This window comes from Coenobita brevimanus, chromosome 28, assembly GCF_032717465.1.
Source record: "Coenobita brevimanus isolate Jiangsu-jjx chromosome 28, ASM3271746v2, whole genome shotgun sequence".
NCBI lineage: Eukaryota > Metazoa > Arthropoda > Malacostraca > Decapoda > Coenobitidae > Coenobita > Coenobita brevimanus.
In genome coordinates, this window is record NC_136981.1 from 16,808,616 (window position 1) to 16,827,700 (window position 19,085).

General features: G+C 41.7%; 1 protein-coding gene across 1 annotated transcript in view; it reads left to right on the forward strand.

The window, feature by feature from the left end:
* The first annotated feature begins 433 nt into the window (after nt 1-433).
* The window catches only part of LOC145394748 (cytochrome P450 2L1-like), a 129,171-nt gene continuing 110,519 nt past the window's right edge, over nt 434-19,085 (forward strand). The window contains exons 1-2 of the mRNA XM_080268528.1: nt 434-462; nt 3,078-3,211. Coding sequence (XP_080124654.1) covers nt 434-462; nt 3,078-3,211 — 163 coding nt within the window. The remainder of the gene's footprint in view (nt 463-3,077; nt 3,212-19,085) is intronic.

The following is a 19,085-nucleotide window of genomic DNA, read 5'->3' on the forward strand; positions in this document are numbered from 1 at the left end:
AACTTCGTTTAACAAATGGTGGATCCGCTGATTTTTTCGGACTGCAGTTAGGCAGTAGGGTGGTGGTGGTGGATAATTAGGTAAAGTTAGATTTGGAAAGGTTACGTTAGTTAGATTTCGATAGCTGAGGTTAAGACAGGGTAGGTCAAATTAAATCAAGTCATGTTGGGTTCGGTTAGGTTAGCAAATGGTGGATTCACTGGTGTTCAGACCCCAGTTGGGTAGCAGGATAGTGGTGATGGACAGGCTAGATTAGACTCGGTTAGCTTAAAAGGTTCTGTTGTGTTTTGTTCTATTATGTTCAGTTGCCTACTTGTGGATGCGCTGCTGCTTCGGAATGGGGTTGGGCAGCAGGATAGTGGTTGTGGATAGGTTTGGCTAGGTTAGGTTAGGTCCAAATAAGTCAGGTGAAGACATCCAATATATTACCAATATGCCGGAAATCGAATGCAGCACTCTCAGGTGAGTCCCGGGTTCGATTCCCGGCATAATAGTAATATATTGGATGATTTTTCCTGTTTACAGTACAGGTTTCTCTTTTCACTAGGTAAAGATAGGAAAACTTAGTTCAGACCACAGTAGGTTTGCTTTAGTGTCTGTTCAGTTCGGTTATCAAATGATGGAACCATTAATATTTCAGACTGCAGTTGTGAAGCAAGGTGATTAGGAGCGAGGGCAAAGTCCTTGGGAGTCTCTCGTCAGGTAGTGGCATTTTCTCACATACAGTATGAGTGGCCCAACCTGGCCCAGCCCAATCCAGCCAGACCATAATGCTTTTGAGATGCATACATCTTAGCAACCTATAGGGTGAATCACTGTGTGGTTTGCACCATGTGATAGCCCCATTCACTGAGATTTGTTTTTGACACACACCCCAATGGTGGACATGGCATATGACATGCGTAAACTGCAGCATATCGAAAATCTTATAAGAGGGCCACATGCCAGACAGTTTGTCCTGAAAGCATAAAACTTGGTAGGCAGTTAGCCATCAATATACTATAGGCATCCTCAAGGTATAAGGCGAAAATTCAATGCTTTCAGATTTGAACGACCTCGCTTGTACTGCACTGACAAAGGTTCTTACTGTTGGTAGTGGATAAGGAGGTTACGTATGGTTAGATTAAGTTAGGTTAGACTAAGTTTGGTTCTATTTTGGGGTAACAAATCCCGATTCCCTTGATGTTTCGCACTGACGTTGGGGAGCATGGCAGTGGTTATGAATAGGCTAGTTTAAGCCAGTTGTGTTTGGTTAGTTTAGGTCAATACAGGTTACGGTAGGTTCTGTTCTATTCAGCTCGGGTAACAAATAATAGTTCTGCTGGTGTTACAGATTAAGGCTGGTCAGCAGGATGGTTGTAGATAGGTAAGTTGGGTTCAGTTATTTTAGATTAGGCTTGGATAGGGTAAGGCATGCTAGGTTAGGCTCGATTAACCCATACCATGCTGGGCAAACAAAAGAAAATGATACCCTTATGTGTTGGCCGATTTTGTTTTTGTTTTTTTCTCACTAAATGGGCTTAATACGTTAATAGAAGATCCCTGACACTCATGAATGTATTCACTAAAGCCAGAAAGTTGATTGAATCGAGTCAGGTTGGTACCACTCTACCTCTGAAATCTCCGAGGTTACTGAGAGTGCAGAACAACTGTGAGCTTGTGAACTGATTTTTTATTTTCTGGATAAATGGGCTGAATACATCAATACATGATCTCTGGCACTGAAAAAAAGTAATTACCAAAGCCAGAAAGTTGGTTGAATCAAGTCAGGTTGGTGCCACTCTACCTCTGAAATCTTTGAGGCAGCTGAGAGAGCAGAGCGTCTGTGAGCTTGTGAACCGATTTTGGACTATTTTTGTGGGTTAATAGGCTTAATACATCAAGATAAGACAGAAGTAATCACCAAAGCCAGAAAGGTCGAATTGAGTCTGACTTGGCTCGTATCTCTGACTAGGATTAAAAATAATCTCGTTGTTTTTAATGCATCAAAGAGTCAGTTTTTACACCTATCCACCCGACAGAATCTTCCACAGGTATACTCACGAATGTTTAATAATATTCAGCTTAATCCTGCATCATCCATGAACATGCTTGGGGTTTCATTTACTCGGGACTTTTCTTGGAAAGATCATGTTACATCTCTTGTAAAATCTGCTTCCAAGAGATTAGGTGTGCTAAGCCGACTCTGTTCCTTCTTTACCCCAGCACAATTGTTGACTATACGGGGGATTTATCTGCCCCTGTGTGGAGTACAACTTTCATGTGTGGGTAGGCTTCCCACATACAGCTCTTCTCAATAGGGTGGAGTCAAAGGCATTTCGTCTCATTAACTCTCCTCCTCTTACTGACTGCCTTCAACCTCTGTCTCTTTGCCGCACTGTTGCATCTTTATCTCTTTTCTATCGCTACTTCAATGGTAACTGCTCCTCTGAACTGTCCGCATGCATTCCTCCATCTCTACGTTCAGTGTGTAGCACCCATCTAGCAGCAAACTCTCATCCCTTTTCTGTCCAACTCTCTAATGCAAGAGTTAACCGTTACTCCCAGTCCTTCATTTATGCAACAGGTAAAATCTGGAACTGTCTCCCTCTGTCCTTATTTCCTGCTTCCTATGATCTCCAGTCTTTCAAACGTGGTGTGTCCAGGCATCTTGATGTGATCGGATCTTGAATTTGACCCTCTCTGGTATTTTGTTTTTCTCTTGGACGGAACAATTTTACGGGCCCGCGGCCTTTGGTTCCTTCTTCCTCGCATAAAAAGAAAAAAAGGTTAGTGCCACTCGATCACTGAAATCTTCAAGGTTACAGAAAGAGCAGAGCTGCTGTGAGGCTATGAAGACTCACTTGCCTGCCATGTTCATAAATCAGTGCTGTAAGCATAGCGGAGAAATGTCTGAAGTTAGCGAGATACGATATTGCCTTCCATTTTCCTTCGGTTTCTTGCAATGACTTTCACTGCTACAGGACGTAAACTTACGTCACTGGCATTTTTTAAGGGGTTGTAGATCTATGTCACTAGCATAGTATAGGTTAAGTTTGGTTTGGTTGGATTAAACAGTACATCCCCTTGCATTTCAGAGTACGGCTGGGCAGCAGGGTAGTGGTGGTGGTGTCAGACTATCAGCTCATCAAGGCAGCCTTCTGCAGTCCAGCCTTACAGGGACGGCCAGATTTCTTCACATTCAAGATCTTTTCCTTGTTTGACAATTTAGGTAAGGAGAGATATCAAGCCTTCATCTTCCTTTTTCATGGCGATGTCCTTTTTCATAACAAGTACAGATGGTCTGTATATTGCATCCTTCAATCTTGTGTGGTGCTGGGACGGCTCATGATATTCTTTTACATTCTTTTAAGTTAACTGGGATATATTATTTACATTGAATACCTTAGTTCACATAGTTCAGAGGCAGAATAAGAGAATATTATGGCTCTAAATCCTTTCACAGAACGACTTCTTCATGACTAGCATCATAGTCTTGTGTTAATCTGTGACAACTCAGGATTAAAAATGGAAAGGTGATGATTTTAGTCCAAGTTAGGGGAAAAAAGAGGGTAGTTGTTTTCTGGAAAATTTGGTCATCTATGTAATGAAATGAAACAAATAGATAAAGAAATAAATAATAAATAAATAAAACAAACTATAAAGCATGACCGGTGATTTATGAAGTACATGATGATGCAGGGTGAATATTGGTAATGCTGACTAAGCCGTCTCTGCAACACACAAGTATTGGGTTACGTTATATGTGGACCATCCTGTACAATTTCAAGCAAAGTTTCTGTTAGCTCCATCAACCCTGCTATGATGAAAAGATCGATTTTTTACTCATTCCAGATCTTTTCATTCTTCGTGAATTATTGGGCGAGTATGGTAACATCCTTTTCATATTCCTGTTAACATCCAGAGAGTAAATAAGGATCAGAGTGAGTCCCAGGCATCTGAATGTGTGAAATGTGTCACATCCTCTTCCAACCCCACCATACATGGAAACCCAGATCTCTCTTCTTTCCAGATCTTCTTAGAGGGTCTGGGTAATGGTCCGGTTTCCAGGTAATTAAGAGAGTTCATGGCACATCTTTCTTCATGACTTAATTTTAAAACAATGGATGGATGGATGGATGGACAGTTTGTATTAAGGATCTTTCTTCATGACTTACTTTTTCTAAAAATGACAAGGTAAAAGTGATGAATACACGTGATGAGACGCATAGCCACAGTGCTTATCTCCGTTACTTAGGCCTTTGAACCTGTGGCTGCTTTTCTACTCATATCCCTGTTATACAAGGCCATCTCATTAAGGTTTTGCAGTTACCACCCTAACATGTTATCCTCCTACCTACCTATGTGTTACCTTCCTATCTCCCCTATGTGTTAACCTCCTACCTCCCCTACATGTTATCTCCCCTACATGTTATCTCCCCTATGTGTTACCTTCCCTAAATGTTACCCCAGGTTCATTTTACGTGCCAACCCATGAAGGGTGGATGGACACCTGAGTCGAGTGGCGCCAGTTTCCTGCACTTGGATCCGAACCCTGACACTGTCAGGCAGGCAGCCATCTCTCTCCTTAACCCTTGGTATGCCAGGTGATAAATCTTAACCATGAATGCCATGTTGGGTCTTGAAAGACCCCTACATAATTTTTGGATTTCTGCCATATGCACAAAGTTACAAATGTTGAATTTTGTTCATATGTTGCCCAGGACACGACGCATGTACCCAGTTCAACGTGTGTCCGTTGTGTGTTTTATATTTTTTGTGTTTCTTAATGAAAGTAAAATTTTCATAATATTCTTCAAAATTTTTGAAAACTGGAACATGTAATGAATAATCCATATATCCATCGGTTGCCAAATGCCTTAATCCCATAAGGGTTAACCACAAACAAATCGCTTCCTTGTTGCCCTGTCCCCCGCCATTTCACTGCCCTGCTCCCAGCCTCATACTCTTCTCCATGTCACGAATTTGCGACATTATGTTATTACTCCGATTCGTGACACTATTATTATGGGAAGCCACAAGCTCTAGTTGAAGACCCGGTGTGTTACACTCAGTTTAACCTTTCTTGTGTGCACTTTGATTGGGGTGGTTTCCAGAACATTCATCATTGCTCCATATGTGACTGTTCTTATGCACGACATTTGTGCTTCACTCAGTGAATTTATCATGCGTGTATATCATTTGCCCCACCTATTAACCATCGAAGTCAGGCCACGCTCATTTCCAGTGAACATGCTTCAGTGGTACCAGGCATGAAACAGATTGTTTTTGTGAGAAAGGGACTTTCGTTAAGGATAGATGTTCACCACAGCGACGATTCCCAATGATTTGACTACTCCAGAGCTGTGGGCCTTAGCTCGGTGATGCCATGCCTCTCCACTCACCGTAGTCATAATTTAGTGATGGACAGCTGAGAGAGAGATGGATAGTGCATGTCTTGACCTATGGATCATCTGTCATTCCAGGAGATCACCCATTTCTCCGTTGCCAGCCCAGTGAGTGTGGATGTTGCAATGGAAAGGCAGGCAGGAAGATCGTCAAAGATTGCCCTCCTCGTTTTGCGGTGTCTTAGCGGCAACTCCAGTCTACAGTCCTGTGACTCCACATCACCAATTATTAACATTACCTTTTTCTGTTCTCTATGTTTAACCTGCCCCATCCCAGCAGATTTGTCACCAATGGCCTCCCCCAATTCCGGCAGATTTTCAGTTGTTGTTTTTTGGCTAAAACCTCTGCTTTTTATGAGGAACATAGAAAATTCAGAGAGAAATTGCTCACCTGAGCTTTAAAATGCCGGTACAGCTGACCTATCCTCACCTGGCATCGTGTTCTATTGAGGCCGGCTCCAAAGAAGACGTTTTCTATAGGAGGGTAAGTATTCCAAACCACTCAGAAAATGTAGATATTTATCTATTGGTACTAATTTACATGTAGTACAACAGTCTATTGGTTTTCACACAGTAATATAGGCGATATAAGTATTGTTTCACTCAACGTAACACATCAACATAACACACTTTGTTTGGCAACGTTACCTGCTCATCACTTCTGATCATTTCTTCCTCTAACGCCAAGTAAATTTTGTCCTTCACATTGTCATCGATTGGGGAATCACTCTTGCCTTGAATTTCGTACCGTGGCACGACATGTCTTTACTAGCCAGGTCACGGGTAACAGGTTAGTTGCTGAGACAATAGTGTGCGGGGGAGAGGGCAGGTCATGTGGGATAAGGCTTTGTCCCCACCTGGCCTCGGGTAGAGGAAGGTGTCCAGCATATCTGTACCCAAAATCACGTGCAAAACTTGAAAAATGTGCAAATGATGGACTTTGCAATTACAGCGTGTTTATAAACGTCAACGGGAGTCACAGTGACATAACGTTCAGGTGCATATGTATGTCAACAGGATGCGGTAGATTAAGAGCATTATCTTTTTATGACTGATTGAGTGAATATACTTTGCCAGAGATTCTGAAATTACTTGCTGAAGCTCCCTTGGAATGAGAATTTGTTTTGTTCTAATTAATATATTTACAGTTCCTCTCTTTGAGCTCATTTATCCGTTTCCCACACGGTAAGTTTCAGCAAGTTTTCTGGTGCAGGAATTTTCACTACGAAGCCGCCCGGCTGGGGAGCGCGCGCGCGGCAAATTTGAGCAAATTTGAGCGAATGAAACACATTCTTGCCTTATTTTCGCCACCCAAAAATCCATGTATTCCCATGAAACCTATCTCCAGGTATGCATGGATGTTTGTTCTATCTGATAAACATGACCAAAACACAGGAAAACACCAGCAAAAAAAGTTATTAGCCCTGGAAGCATGGTCGAGTAAACTTTTTTCACTTCCCAACATCGCCGTTTGAAGGTTTTCCATCATACAGGAAAATGATCAAATAAGTTTTTATAGAGAATTTCATCAGCTTTCTAACGAAACCAATCCGGTTGAGATACGATGTATACTTTTCGAGAAAATGGCCAAAAACTGAGAGCCATTTTTGGAAAAATTTCACCGACCTCTGAGAGCAAAGTTTTCCCAGGCACCTTATGTTTTTATTACATAGTAATATGTCCCAATTATCCAGCTTTCCCACTGTGACGGGAAAACCCCATACGCCTCATAGTTCTCGAGTAAATCGAAAAAAAGTACTAGGCACTCCGTGCGTGATTGACTTTCGTGATGCGCGCAAGGCGTACGCAATGTTCCCGTCTACGTAACAACGAATTCTTATCAGAAATATTACATATTTATGTATTGTACATACGTAGAATTTCCTGCTCTTCATCAAGGTTCAAACGTGAAATCGATACGTCCAATAGTTTCCGAGTAATTGGCAGAGAAACAGAGGGTATTACTACGAGCATTTTTCAATGGTAACAGCCGGGAAGAGACACTCATTTCCACCGCCTTTTCTCGCACAAAACGTAACATAATGCTTACATTTTGGTATTGATCATACGTAGAATTTAGTGGTATAGATCATGGTTGTTACAGAAAATCGATAAGTCTAATAGTTTTCGAGTAATTGGCCGACAAAGTGAGGTTAGTACTCCGAGCGCTTGTCACTGATAACAACCGCGAGGAAAAAGAAAAAAACCCTCGCCTTTTACCCCCCAAAACGCTACCAAAGGCTTACATTCGGGTATTAATTATACGTAGAATTTAGTGGTATTGATGATGGTTGTAACAGAAAATCGATGTCTAATAGTTTTCGAGTAATTGGCCGACAAAGTGAGGTTATTACTCAGAGCGAATGTCACTGATAACAAATGCGAGGAAAAACATTTCCCTCGCCTTTTACCCCCCAAAACGCTACCAAAGGCTTACATTCGGGTATTGATTACACGTAGAATTTAGTGGTATTGATGATGGTTGTAACAGAAAATTGATAAGTCTAATAGTTTTCGAGTAATTGGCCGACAAAGTGAGGTTATTACTCCTAGCGAATGTCACTGATAACAAACGCGAGGGAAAAAAACATTTCCCTCGCCTTTTATCCCCCAAAACGCTACCAAAGGCTTACATTTTGGTATTGATCATACGTAGAATTTAGTGGTATTGATGATGGTTGCAACAGAAAATCGATAAGTCTAATAGTTTTCGAGTAACTGGCCGACAAAATGATGTTATTTCTCCGAGCGCTTGTCATGTCACACAACAACCGCTAGGAACAAAAACATTTCTCTCGCCTTTTACCCCCCAAAACGCTACCAAAGGCTTACATTCTGGTATTGATCTTACGTAGAATTTTGTGGTATTGATGATGGTTGTAACAGGAAATCGATAAGTCTAATAGTTTTCGAGTAATTGGCCGACAAAGTGAGGTTACTCTTCCGATCGCTACCAACTTTTACACACACTGTTTCTTCCTCGCACACCTGCCTGAAGACTATGCTACTAACTTTTTTTTCCCCCTATCTGTACAGACTGTTACATCTTCCATGGATGTTTTTCTATTGTTATAACCTACTACACATAAACATAACTCTTCTATAGTTATTGCTGTGGAGATTTACTTTCTTTCATATGTGTAATCTGTAGGAGAAAACGGTTATTTGTCTGAAAGTGTGAGAGGTAATGGTAATAGATTATTACATATATCAACAAAATTTGCAGAACTCACTTCCTCCAGGGGTGTTGATCCAGTTAGACCAGGAATTTGAAGATGAGGAGTTATGTAGTGTGTGTGTGTGAGTCAGCTTCTCCCTGAGAGTATGAGGCAACGCTATTTTTAGCACACACCACACTCGTTCACGGAAACTCGCAGCTTGTTTGACGTATATTTCATACAATTCCATACGCATTTACACTATCAGAATCACAATAATTCCAGCCCTAAAACACCGGTAATTCTCCCCTCCCAACTTCAGGTTTGCCCCTTCACAACACTGTTTCATGCCACACGTAACGCTTCCTGGCTCCATAATTTCACCAAGCCATCCACAGTATGTTTCACACAATATATATTTATACCTTGGCTTCATTTATATACGTATTTCCACTCACGCCATACGGCCTACGGGGGGGCGGAGTAGCGAAACCCCGCTACACTGACCATGCGTCTGGCTCCAAGGCCCAACGATTGCTAACGGCCAGAATTGCTTTTCAATACATATATGTACTGTATGTTCCATCGACAATATCACGTCGCTATATGTTCACATACAATGTATTATCTCACTGAGTCAATAGGGCCTTTGCCTTGGGCGAGAGGGGGGAGAATTATGGATGATTTAAAGGGAACCACGAGCTGTCAAACACCACCGCCTGACTGCTCAACAAACACTGAGGTTGGAGGGAGCAGGCTGAGGTAGATAAGGCAAAGCAGCGTTGCCAATGACTTACCTCTAGAGAGCTTTGGCGACCCTATGACGTGCCCAAAAATCACGCAAATCGGCCTATAAGTTTTTTTCTGACGAATATTTTTGTGCCTAAACCACGCGATTCGTGTGACTGCAAGACAGAGTGCAGGCCGACGTCACGCGAATCGCGTGACTGTGCCTGAGAGGGTTAAATGTGACAATCATGTTTGATTTCTCCACATTATTCTTACTTAATTTGCTTACTCTGAGTTTGGACACACTTTATATATTAATCATGACTTGTAGTTAAGCCAGTTCTTTTGTACTGGTTCATAGCAAATCCTTTGTGCCAGCCAGGGGTTAGCATCAGTAAGAACCTGTTTTTTATTATTATTTTTTATTATTATTATTATTATCATTATTATTACTATTATTATTATTTTTATGATCACTATTATTATTATTAGTGATTGTCAAGGGGCAAGGGTGGCACTTTATCAGAGGCAAACAGTATCAACAATTCAGCATTTATGAGTGATTAGTTTCCCCTGTGTACTGTTGAGTAATTTTACCAAATTCTTGTCTTTAGAAAATCAGCGAAATAAGCCGGCATAAGGTGAAAACTTACTACTTGATTTCATAAATTGATTCCCTTTTGATAAGTGTGACTTTTCTCCCACAAGTAGGAGAAATTATATTCTGTATACTCTTTTCCTCCCAGTTACAGACTTGTGATCTTTAAGTTATTTATTCGATCAAACTGGTTATTTACCCCAATATGTTAACCTCCCCCCATGACAATTGGTGACCTTGCCAGGATAATAACTCCTAGCACGATCTTCTTCCAGGATATTAACTCCTAGCTCTAGCATTAAAGTTATTATGAATTAATAATTAACTCACTTACTCACAGCTAGTTATTAGTTATAGTAACTATAGTTTATAGGCACTAGCTTACTGATGTTTACTGTTAGTTTAGCAGGCATTTTCCTGCTTCATTAACCCATTGAGAACTTAACTCGATTTTAGTATTTTACTCTTCCTATTGCCAGACATTTTTTTTCGCCACTGGGAAACCTGGCACTCAATTCGTTGATTTTTGTGAGTCTCTCCCCAGTTAGCTGGTGGATTTCTTTTTCTTGTTTACCAGTTTTATATAGATTAACCCCTTAACCGTGGGGCGTCACTTTTGTGACGCTCAGGAGCAATGGATCATACCGCGGGGCGTCACTTTTGCAATTCTGTTATTTTGAATTCTCCCGGGCTTTCAAGCGGTGGCTTGTATCATCTATCAGCACTGCCAATGTCCAGCATTAGTCAGCACTGCTAATGTCATCTGTACTCCCATCCATTGTTGACAATTTAGCTATTTATCCCCGTCCTTGACTCCCCTCCCTACCTCCCCTCCTTTATCCTCTCCACTCACCTGCCCGGCTGCTAATCTTCCTTGGAATTTTCCACTGATTTCATCCATTGAAATAAACCCTATGCCCTATTCTTATACAAAATAATATATACAAAAAAGAAATAAGGTAAGTGATAGTGCTATATACCTGGAATTGGCTAATTATCACCTGACAACACCTCATGTGCACTCGTTTGCTAAATTCCCACGGTAATTTCCCCTTTGAAATATGCCGTATAATCTATTCTCGTAATAAAAATATATATAAGAAAGGAAGGGAGAAGCCTAAGGGATATTTACATTCACCTGGAACTACCTGTTTTTTTTATGTATTGTCGAGATTTCCTACCAATCATTTTTTAGCATGTACTGCTAATGTCCAACAATATTCAGCACTCCTAATCTCATCTGTACTCCCATCCATTGTTGACAATTTAGCCATTTTTCCCCGTTCTTGACTCCCCTCCCTACCTTCCCTCCATTACCCTCTCTCCCCTCCTTACCTTACCTCCATTACCTTTTCCTCTCGCCTGCCCGGCCGCAAATCTTCCTCGGAATTTTCCTCTGATTTCATCCATTGAAATAAGCCCTATGCCCGATTGTTATACAAAATAATATATACAAAAAAGAATAAAGGTAAGTGATAGTGCTACACACCTGGAATTGGCTAATTATCACCTGACAACACCTCACGTGCACTCGTTCGCTAATTTCCCACGGTAATTTCCCCTTTGAAATATGCCGTATAATCTTTTCTCGTAATAAAAATATACATAAAAAAGGAAGAGAGAAGCCTAAGTGATATTTACATTCACCTGGAACTACCTAATTTCCTGCCAATCATTTCACAGCATATAAGTTAGCAGCTGTCACCTTGCTGACATTGTCAAGCCTTGGCGGCCCCATATCCTCTCGTAACTTTTAGTTCAGTGTTGTCTCTTGAGAAGAAAGCACGTAGTGCTTGCGCCCCTCTATTTCCGCCGCTTCTAGAGGGCCCTGTGACCTCTACCCCTCTACTAAACCTCGTGTGGGAAGGGGTAAAGGACTAAATGACTCTGCTGTGGAGCGTGAACTGGCTAATTTATCCATGATAATGATGGACAATGACTACAATCTAGTGAATTGTGTGATGAGCCAGTGGAGGAAATGGTGATAAACTACGAGTGCTTCAGTGTCCCAAGTTCATCCTGGATCCAAGGGAAAGGAGCCCTTATTTACTGGAAGTGACAGTGTATAACGTAGTGTAAATAAAATAGAAATATAAATAATTACTAATATAAGAATATGAGTACAAATACTTGGAGTAATGACAGTCAAAGCTTTGCTCTCTATGCTAGTTTTCTGAACAAAATTGAAAATAAACTACTATTACTGAAGGAAACTTATGGATAAAGACTGAAGATATATATAAGTGTTATATAGTAATAGGAATATAAAGTGTGAGTGTTTTATGAATAATAAATGACAGAATTCCAGCAGCGAACTAGCGCAAAATGGGAAGGTCGTACGCACTCGTAATTTTCATTGCTTTCACAGTGTTCAGTGTTTTTTTTTTGGGGGGAGTATGGATTCCAAACTACTTGAAAATCATAGAATAGTGTTTCTAGTGATAATATCAGGCTGTGGTAATCATATTACGGGTTGTCGGGAAGTGTAAAGTGAAGACTTCGTTATCCAAATTCAGAGGTCTCCATAAGTCCTACGGTACTCGACGAAGGCTCAACAAACATCCCAGGAGAAAGCTGAAGGTATGTGCCACGTGCATATTTAATTTTAATATTCTAGGACTAATAACTGAATTTTGGCAAATATTTTTAACGAGTCTGTCAGAGCGCGATTAACCCTGCGGGGCAGGCAAGTCAAGCCAAAACATCCCTGCGTGTTAGGGGTTAAACTGGTCACCATCAGCCTGTGCCTATATCCTTAAATTAGAATGATTAACATTCGACTGCAAAACTGCACAGTTCAAATTTTAGTTTTAGTTCACTCAGAATGAGCTAGTCCCATGGCTCCCAACCTGTTTTTACAGGAAACCAAGGGTGTGGGGTTTAATGATCTCCAGGAAAGCAAGATTGTTTCCGGCGTATATTTGGGCAGCATCTCCATTTTATACAGGTTCAGCAGTGGCAGTTGTTACGTCAGGACCTCTGACATAGCAATAAGCAAACATTAGGTTTAGTTCACTAAGACTGAGTTAGTACCATGACTCCTAACCTGATCATATTGGAAGCCAAGGGTATGGGGTTTAATGATCCCCAGGAAAGTGAGGTTGTTTCCCTCATGTATTCTGTTAGCTTCTCCTTTCAGTAAAGGTTCAGCAGTGGCAGTTGTTTTGCCAGAACCTCTGTTTGACCTAATTATAGGTATATAAAATTAATTTTAGCTCACTCTGTCCCAGCGAGATAGCACCATAGCTCCTAACTTGTTCATACAGGAAGCCAATGCTATGGGGCTTAATGATCCCCAGATCAGTGAGATTGTTTCCTGAGGCACATATCCAGGTAGCATCTCTATTTTATACTGGCCCAACCAATGCAATTGTTATGTTAGAACCTTTGCCCAAATTTTAGGGAATGTTAGTGGTGCCAAGCATACTTGCACCATAATCTTAGTTTAGATATTGTCCAAGAGTAACAGTCTGACCTGACACTTGGCATAGTGCATACGAAACTGGAGGATAATGTGATTACACATTCACAGGAAAGTCAAGCCAGCTTCCTTTACAAACAAGGACTGCTGTACCATGAGTCACAAACACCCCAGGACGAGGTTTGACTCCAGTTTGTCGTTCCCACAAATTACCGCTGAACAGTGACCAAACTGGGTCATTTATCAGTGATGGGAGGTCACATGGACAAAAAGAAAACCCTTGACCGAATCCATGATGACTTTTTCTGGCCAGGAATGAGACATGAAAAAAGCTTGTGTATTCTTTTGATGTATGTTATTGTACAACTAGTCAAGAACACATCCATCTTGCACCATTGGAATCCATGCTCATAATCTCTGAGCCATTTGAAAGAGAGGGCAATGTAGGCGCAGACCTGATATTTCGCCTGCTAACTGATGACAAACACAGGCAACTGTTGTACGATGGGTTCTCTAAGACAGGCGTCCACTGTGATTTTGGCAATCCAAGTACTAGCTTGGTTCCCAGTTAATAGTATACCAGTAAGACCTGACGCCTCACTCGCTGGTCCTACAGGACACATTATACGTACGAGTACATATTGCACGTTAAGAGGGAAGTTCGATAATCCCGCAGACGCATTCCAAGGCTGTGTCTGAATTACCTTGTGGTGCCTCTAGACCTTTCTGAGCATTCCCAGAGAAGACATGCTATCTACATGTGTGTTCACACCCACACTGGGTTTTAAAATGTGAACTGCCCTAGTTTGCATAGGGAATCTCAGCTTACCGATATTAGTTGTAAGTGTAGAGTTATAAGGGTAAGAATGCTCTTAGGATGTCCCAGTGCATCGGAGCAAATACTGCCAGAGTGTATTCAGACTAAGAGCATATGCACAGAGCCCTGAGTTAAAGGTCATAACTCTTACTTTCGACCTGTGATGGGCTGTGGGTCACTGAGGGCCCTGTTAGTTCATTAGCACCCGTCAGGATCTTTTTAATGAACCAGGGGTTGATGCTGCAGCCGATGTTTCAGTTGAAGTGAAGCATGGTCTCGCAGATAAGAGAAGGAGCTGGTGCCTGATTGACTGCTGTCTTCCTTGAAAGCACAAGGCATGGCTTTGGACCTCACCTTTTATATTCACACTGTGTCTATGTGTTAACCAGGGAACACTTTGTTCTCCAGTTAATAGAGATATAGGTTTAACCAGTAAACTACAGGTGTCTTTAGCACTTTGGGCAATCCAAGGACTAGCACGTTTCCTGGTTAATAATGTATCTAATAAGAAATTGATAGCGACCTCAAATGTATGAAGCTTTGCTGTCACTCAAAATTTTCAGCTAGGGTGTACCTTTCGTAGCAAATCCACTGACTACTAGGCGGAAGGTAATTGTAATTTAATACAAATTGTTTGTCACATCAACGCTATTGATGCTCCACCCTGATTGATTTCACAGGTACAGTTGGTGGGTGGAGCAGTTTTGCTGTGCAGATTCAGCAATAGGCGTAGTAGTTTTGTCGTGCACGTCAGCTGATCGTCTCTACCACATGCTGCTGCCTCTTCCTCTCTGCCCTTGTTACCTCCATATTAGTATTAATTTGTATTATACCATTTTACATGGAGGAAAAAGTCACCACAGCTCTCACACTTACATCGTGTATCACACACCACGGTACGTAAAGATTAGTTTGAAATTAAATGTAGCAAACTTTCACTCAGTTTAACCTGAGTACAGGATTTTCGCCATTGTCACGGAATGTTTTCCTTCAAGTTTGCTTTTATTAACGTGAATACTAGGGTTTCACATTTATTGACGACAGTGATATTCTGTAGCAGGATGGTACACACGCCACAGTGTGAATCGTGTGTAACTGAGTTAGTATGTACAGTTGCTGACATATCAAACAGAAACACCCCTTCCGCCAGTGAGGTGGTGTGATGCTCTCGGCATCTGGTAACACTGTTAGGTATGGAACTTCACCAGGTTTCGTTCAGTCGCTAGGACGAACTGAACGCGGTGATCATTACCGCTGTGCACAGTTATTGGTGGTATATAGATGATGTCCTGCCTAACAATATACTGAAAATCCAAACATTTTGTGAATATGGTAATAAAATGATTTCACACCATACATATTCCTATTATATTCAATTGAATACACAGGTTTCGTGAGTGTGACTTCCGACAAACATCACTATTCATACAACATGCCGACGGCCAGCATAAAAGCCATTATAATATTATCTGCATTCCCGCACCTATCATAATAATCACAAATTTACCGCGACCCACCTCCTCCATAACCGAGAACCCAAAACTGGTAAACCTCTTTAATCGACGCAATTGCATAAGAGCTGGCGTTACTGGGGGAGGCAGGGTGGGGCGCCTGGGAGAAAGGAGGGAGGAGGGTGAGGAGGGGGCAATAGAGATCTGGCTAGTGGGAGGGGGGGGGGGGCTCTATAGGAGACAAGTATTGGGGTGGGGGAGGGTGGACTGTGGCAGGAAGCTAGGATTGGATGAATAAATGATGCGCTGGTGACATGGTGCTAATTCAGCTATAGTTTAACGTTGATTATTGTATGGAATTTGAGTCAGGCCGTTAAAAGTTACGCATACTTTGGCACGTTATGCAGTCTATTGCCATGTTTTGTTATGTCGTCTATAGGACGACCTACTCCCCACGGGTTGGCACATGACGAAAAACCGTGCATTATTATTGTATGGTGACGACTGTGTCATCACATGGTGATATTATATAAAACATTCCTAGTGGTAGGTGGTGGCGACCATCAACCACTCACTTGATGGAGTGCTGCCTGCTTCTTCCTTAGCCTTTATCATTCTTTTTCTGTGCCTGCCCTCCTCTCCTCCTTTTTCTCTCATCTTTCCTGTCACTTCTTATTGCTTTTCTTTCCGTTACAGGGGGCTTTACATTGAGTGACAAGCCAAATGGTTTCCTGTAAGCCAAGAAACCATTTACAACGCTGGGTGGTAACCATATAACCAAACCATACGTGCTTCCTACGTGTCAACAAGTGGGTTGGTGGAGGGTTAGTGCCCCTCACTGTAAAACAAATAACTCAAATGACCACCCCTTACGCCACGGGATTATGGCGTCTGGCAATATATATATATGTGTGTGTGTGTTTGTGTGTGTGTTGTGTGTGTGTGTGTTTTGGTATGTATTTTTGCAGGGGTTGACAGTGTTACACAAGGATGAAATTTATGGGGAACGCATGACTACGGTTGCCCTTGTCTGCTGCCGCATGCATGTTGTATTGCGTCATTTCCATAAACATTACGTATTTTATTTCCGTTACTTGGAGCAATTGCACTGAAATCTTTTTCAGGTTCCCGTGTCGTATGCACGGAGTGACTTATGCTGAAAGTTGCCATTCCGCTCAGTGCGCATGCGCCCAGTGGCCGTTTAGCTTCTGTTATGAAAGTATCCGCATGTTATCTCAAATTTTGTGCCATTTATCAACAACATCGTATGAAATACATGTGTCAGGAAGATAGTTGGATGTCTTATCGACCTGTAGGTAACTACAGGTCGATATATGGATATATATAAATAAAGATATATATGTATGTTACAGGCAGATTGTGAAATTAGTCATTTCGAGAATTAAAATTAGTTTAATTTAGGTTTGTTTAGGTTAGGTTGATCTAGGATAAGGTTAGGTTAAGGTTAGGTTAGGTTAGGTTTGGTTAGGTTAGGTTAATTTAGGCTTAATAGAGAAGGGAACGGTAACTTCCAGCATAAAGTCACTCCGTGCATATGACACCGGGTGATACTCGTCAGTAGCCTATACATGCTTCATCTGAGACCGTCTGACGTGGACGCCTATATAGCTAACTTGGCTTCAGCGCCGTTGTTAGGGATGGAATCTAGGGGCTTTAACCCTGAATCTTTTTTGTGCAGCCCAGAAACTGTGTGTGTGTGTGTGTGTGTGTGTGTGTGTGTGTGTGTGTTTGTGTGTGTGTGTGTGTGTGTGTGTGTGTGTGTGTGTGTGTGTGTGTGTGTGTGTGTGTGTGTGTGTCAGGAAATAAAATTGTATTAAAATTAAGCTATACTGTATTTAATTCCATCCATAATTACTGTAATATTTTTACGATTTTATGCGACACCGGACGCTTGTTAGCCTACTACTTCCATTACTGTACACACCATTACACATTAAAAGAAATGTTTTAAAATCAGTTTGATACAACGAAATGCAGTACTGTATTTTAGACTGGTTTCTTCGTTCAATTGCTCTCAGATGGCAGGAAACACTATCAGAGATAGTCTGAATAAAAAAAAAAAAAGAATCTGGGGAAGCATACCCCCAGGCCCACCTAAAACTCGTGCCTTCGTCGTTTGTGATTATACAGAACTCTGGGCTAAGCCCCCTATGTCCTGAATATCTAGCAACGTCCCTGATTGACTCCACTCCTTGTATATATGCTTATCCTGAACATTCATGCAGTGTGAACACTACTTGGTTATTTGGTTTAACAAAACACTGCAGACAGGACGACTCACTCTCCATTTACTCATCCATTCGAACACATTCATTCGCATCTTAGCCCCAAAGGGGAGAACGGACAGATCCTCACCGCACCACACCGCACAAGGGTCAACTGGGCAATGCAATCAGTGACATCCGTAGCAGGGCCCGACAGCAGAACTGGTTTACCCCTGCCACATCATAACAGACCCATCCCCTTACCTGCACCTGACCTGACTAGCTGATCAGACCAAATGCGGGAGAATATCCCCTCAGGGCTGCGTCATCACTTATTCATTCACAATTTCTCTCCATTTATTTCTGTCACGCACAGCCACTCTTCCTTGCTCAACAGACATCCCTCTCGCATCCAGCGCTCTCTTCACACTGTCCATCCATCCTATTCGTGGTCTTCCTCTCAGCCTTACACCTCTCACATCAGATCTAGTTATCTTTTTCACTACTTGGTTATTTGGTTTAACAAAACACTGCAGACAGATTGTGTACTTGCGTTTAATACAAGCGATTTATGTAATTAATGGCATTATTGATGTAATATGCACGTGCTCAGACTGGAAAACTGCAAACATTACAATCTTGTTCCACCATTATTGGTTCCAGGATTTGTGAAAGAATGCTTGGGTCATACCACAGTTGCTCAATATGAACCTAAATATTAGTAATAACCACTGGCAATGTGTAAAATCAACTGCCAAACAAGGCATACGGAAAACGGTAACATAAACCTGGGTTAAATAAATCCACCTTTATTTTACATCGGTGCCATACAGATATTAATGAGACACATACAGACCTTCATTACTGTCAAACTGTTCATATTTATTGGTGATAAAGGAAAAAAACTACATAGGCCTATCCCTACTCTGTTTACCGTATCAGTCGTCATCCATGATGATACTACGTGAATCCCAGTCCACACTAGGGGACAGTGACTGGCGGCCGCGAGGGAGAAGTCTGTATAAGACAATTTGTGGCAAGTTTGACAGACCAGTCCGTGCCCATTGTTGAGTGAAATAACCAGACACTGCCCGTTTTTTTTTTATTTGGTTTCTTTCCTTTTTTAGTCCAGCAATTATTGTTCTATACAATGCTATTTTTCGCACACAAACTGTGTTGGCCATTGTCGTACCGTACTCAGGAGCTGTCGACTATCTACTCACCGGCCACCTACTCCTCACAGTTTGGACAACATCGCAGTCGTGCCCGACAGACTCCGTCAGGTGTGGACACAGTCCG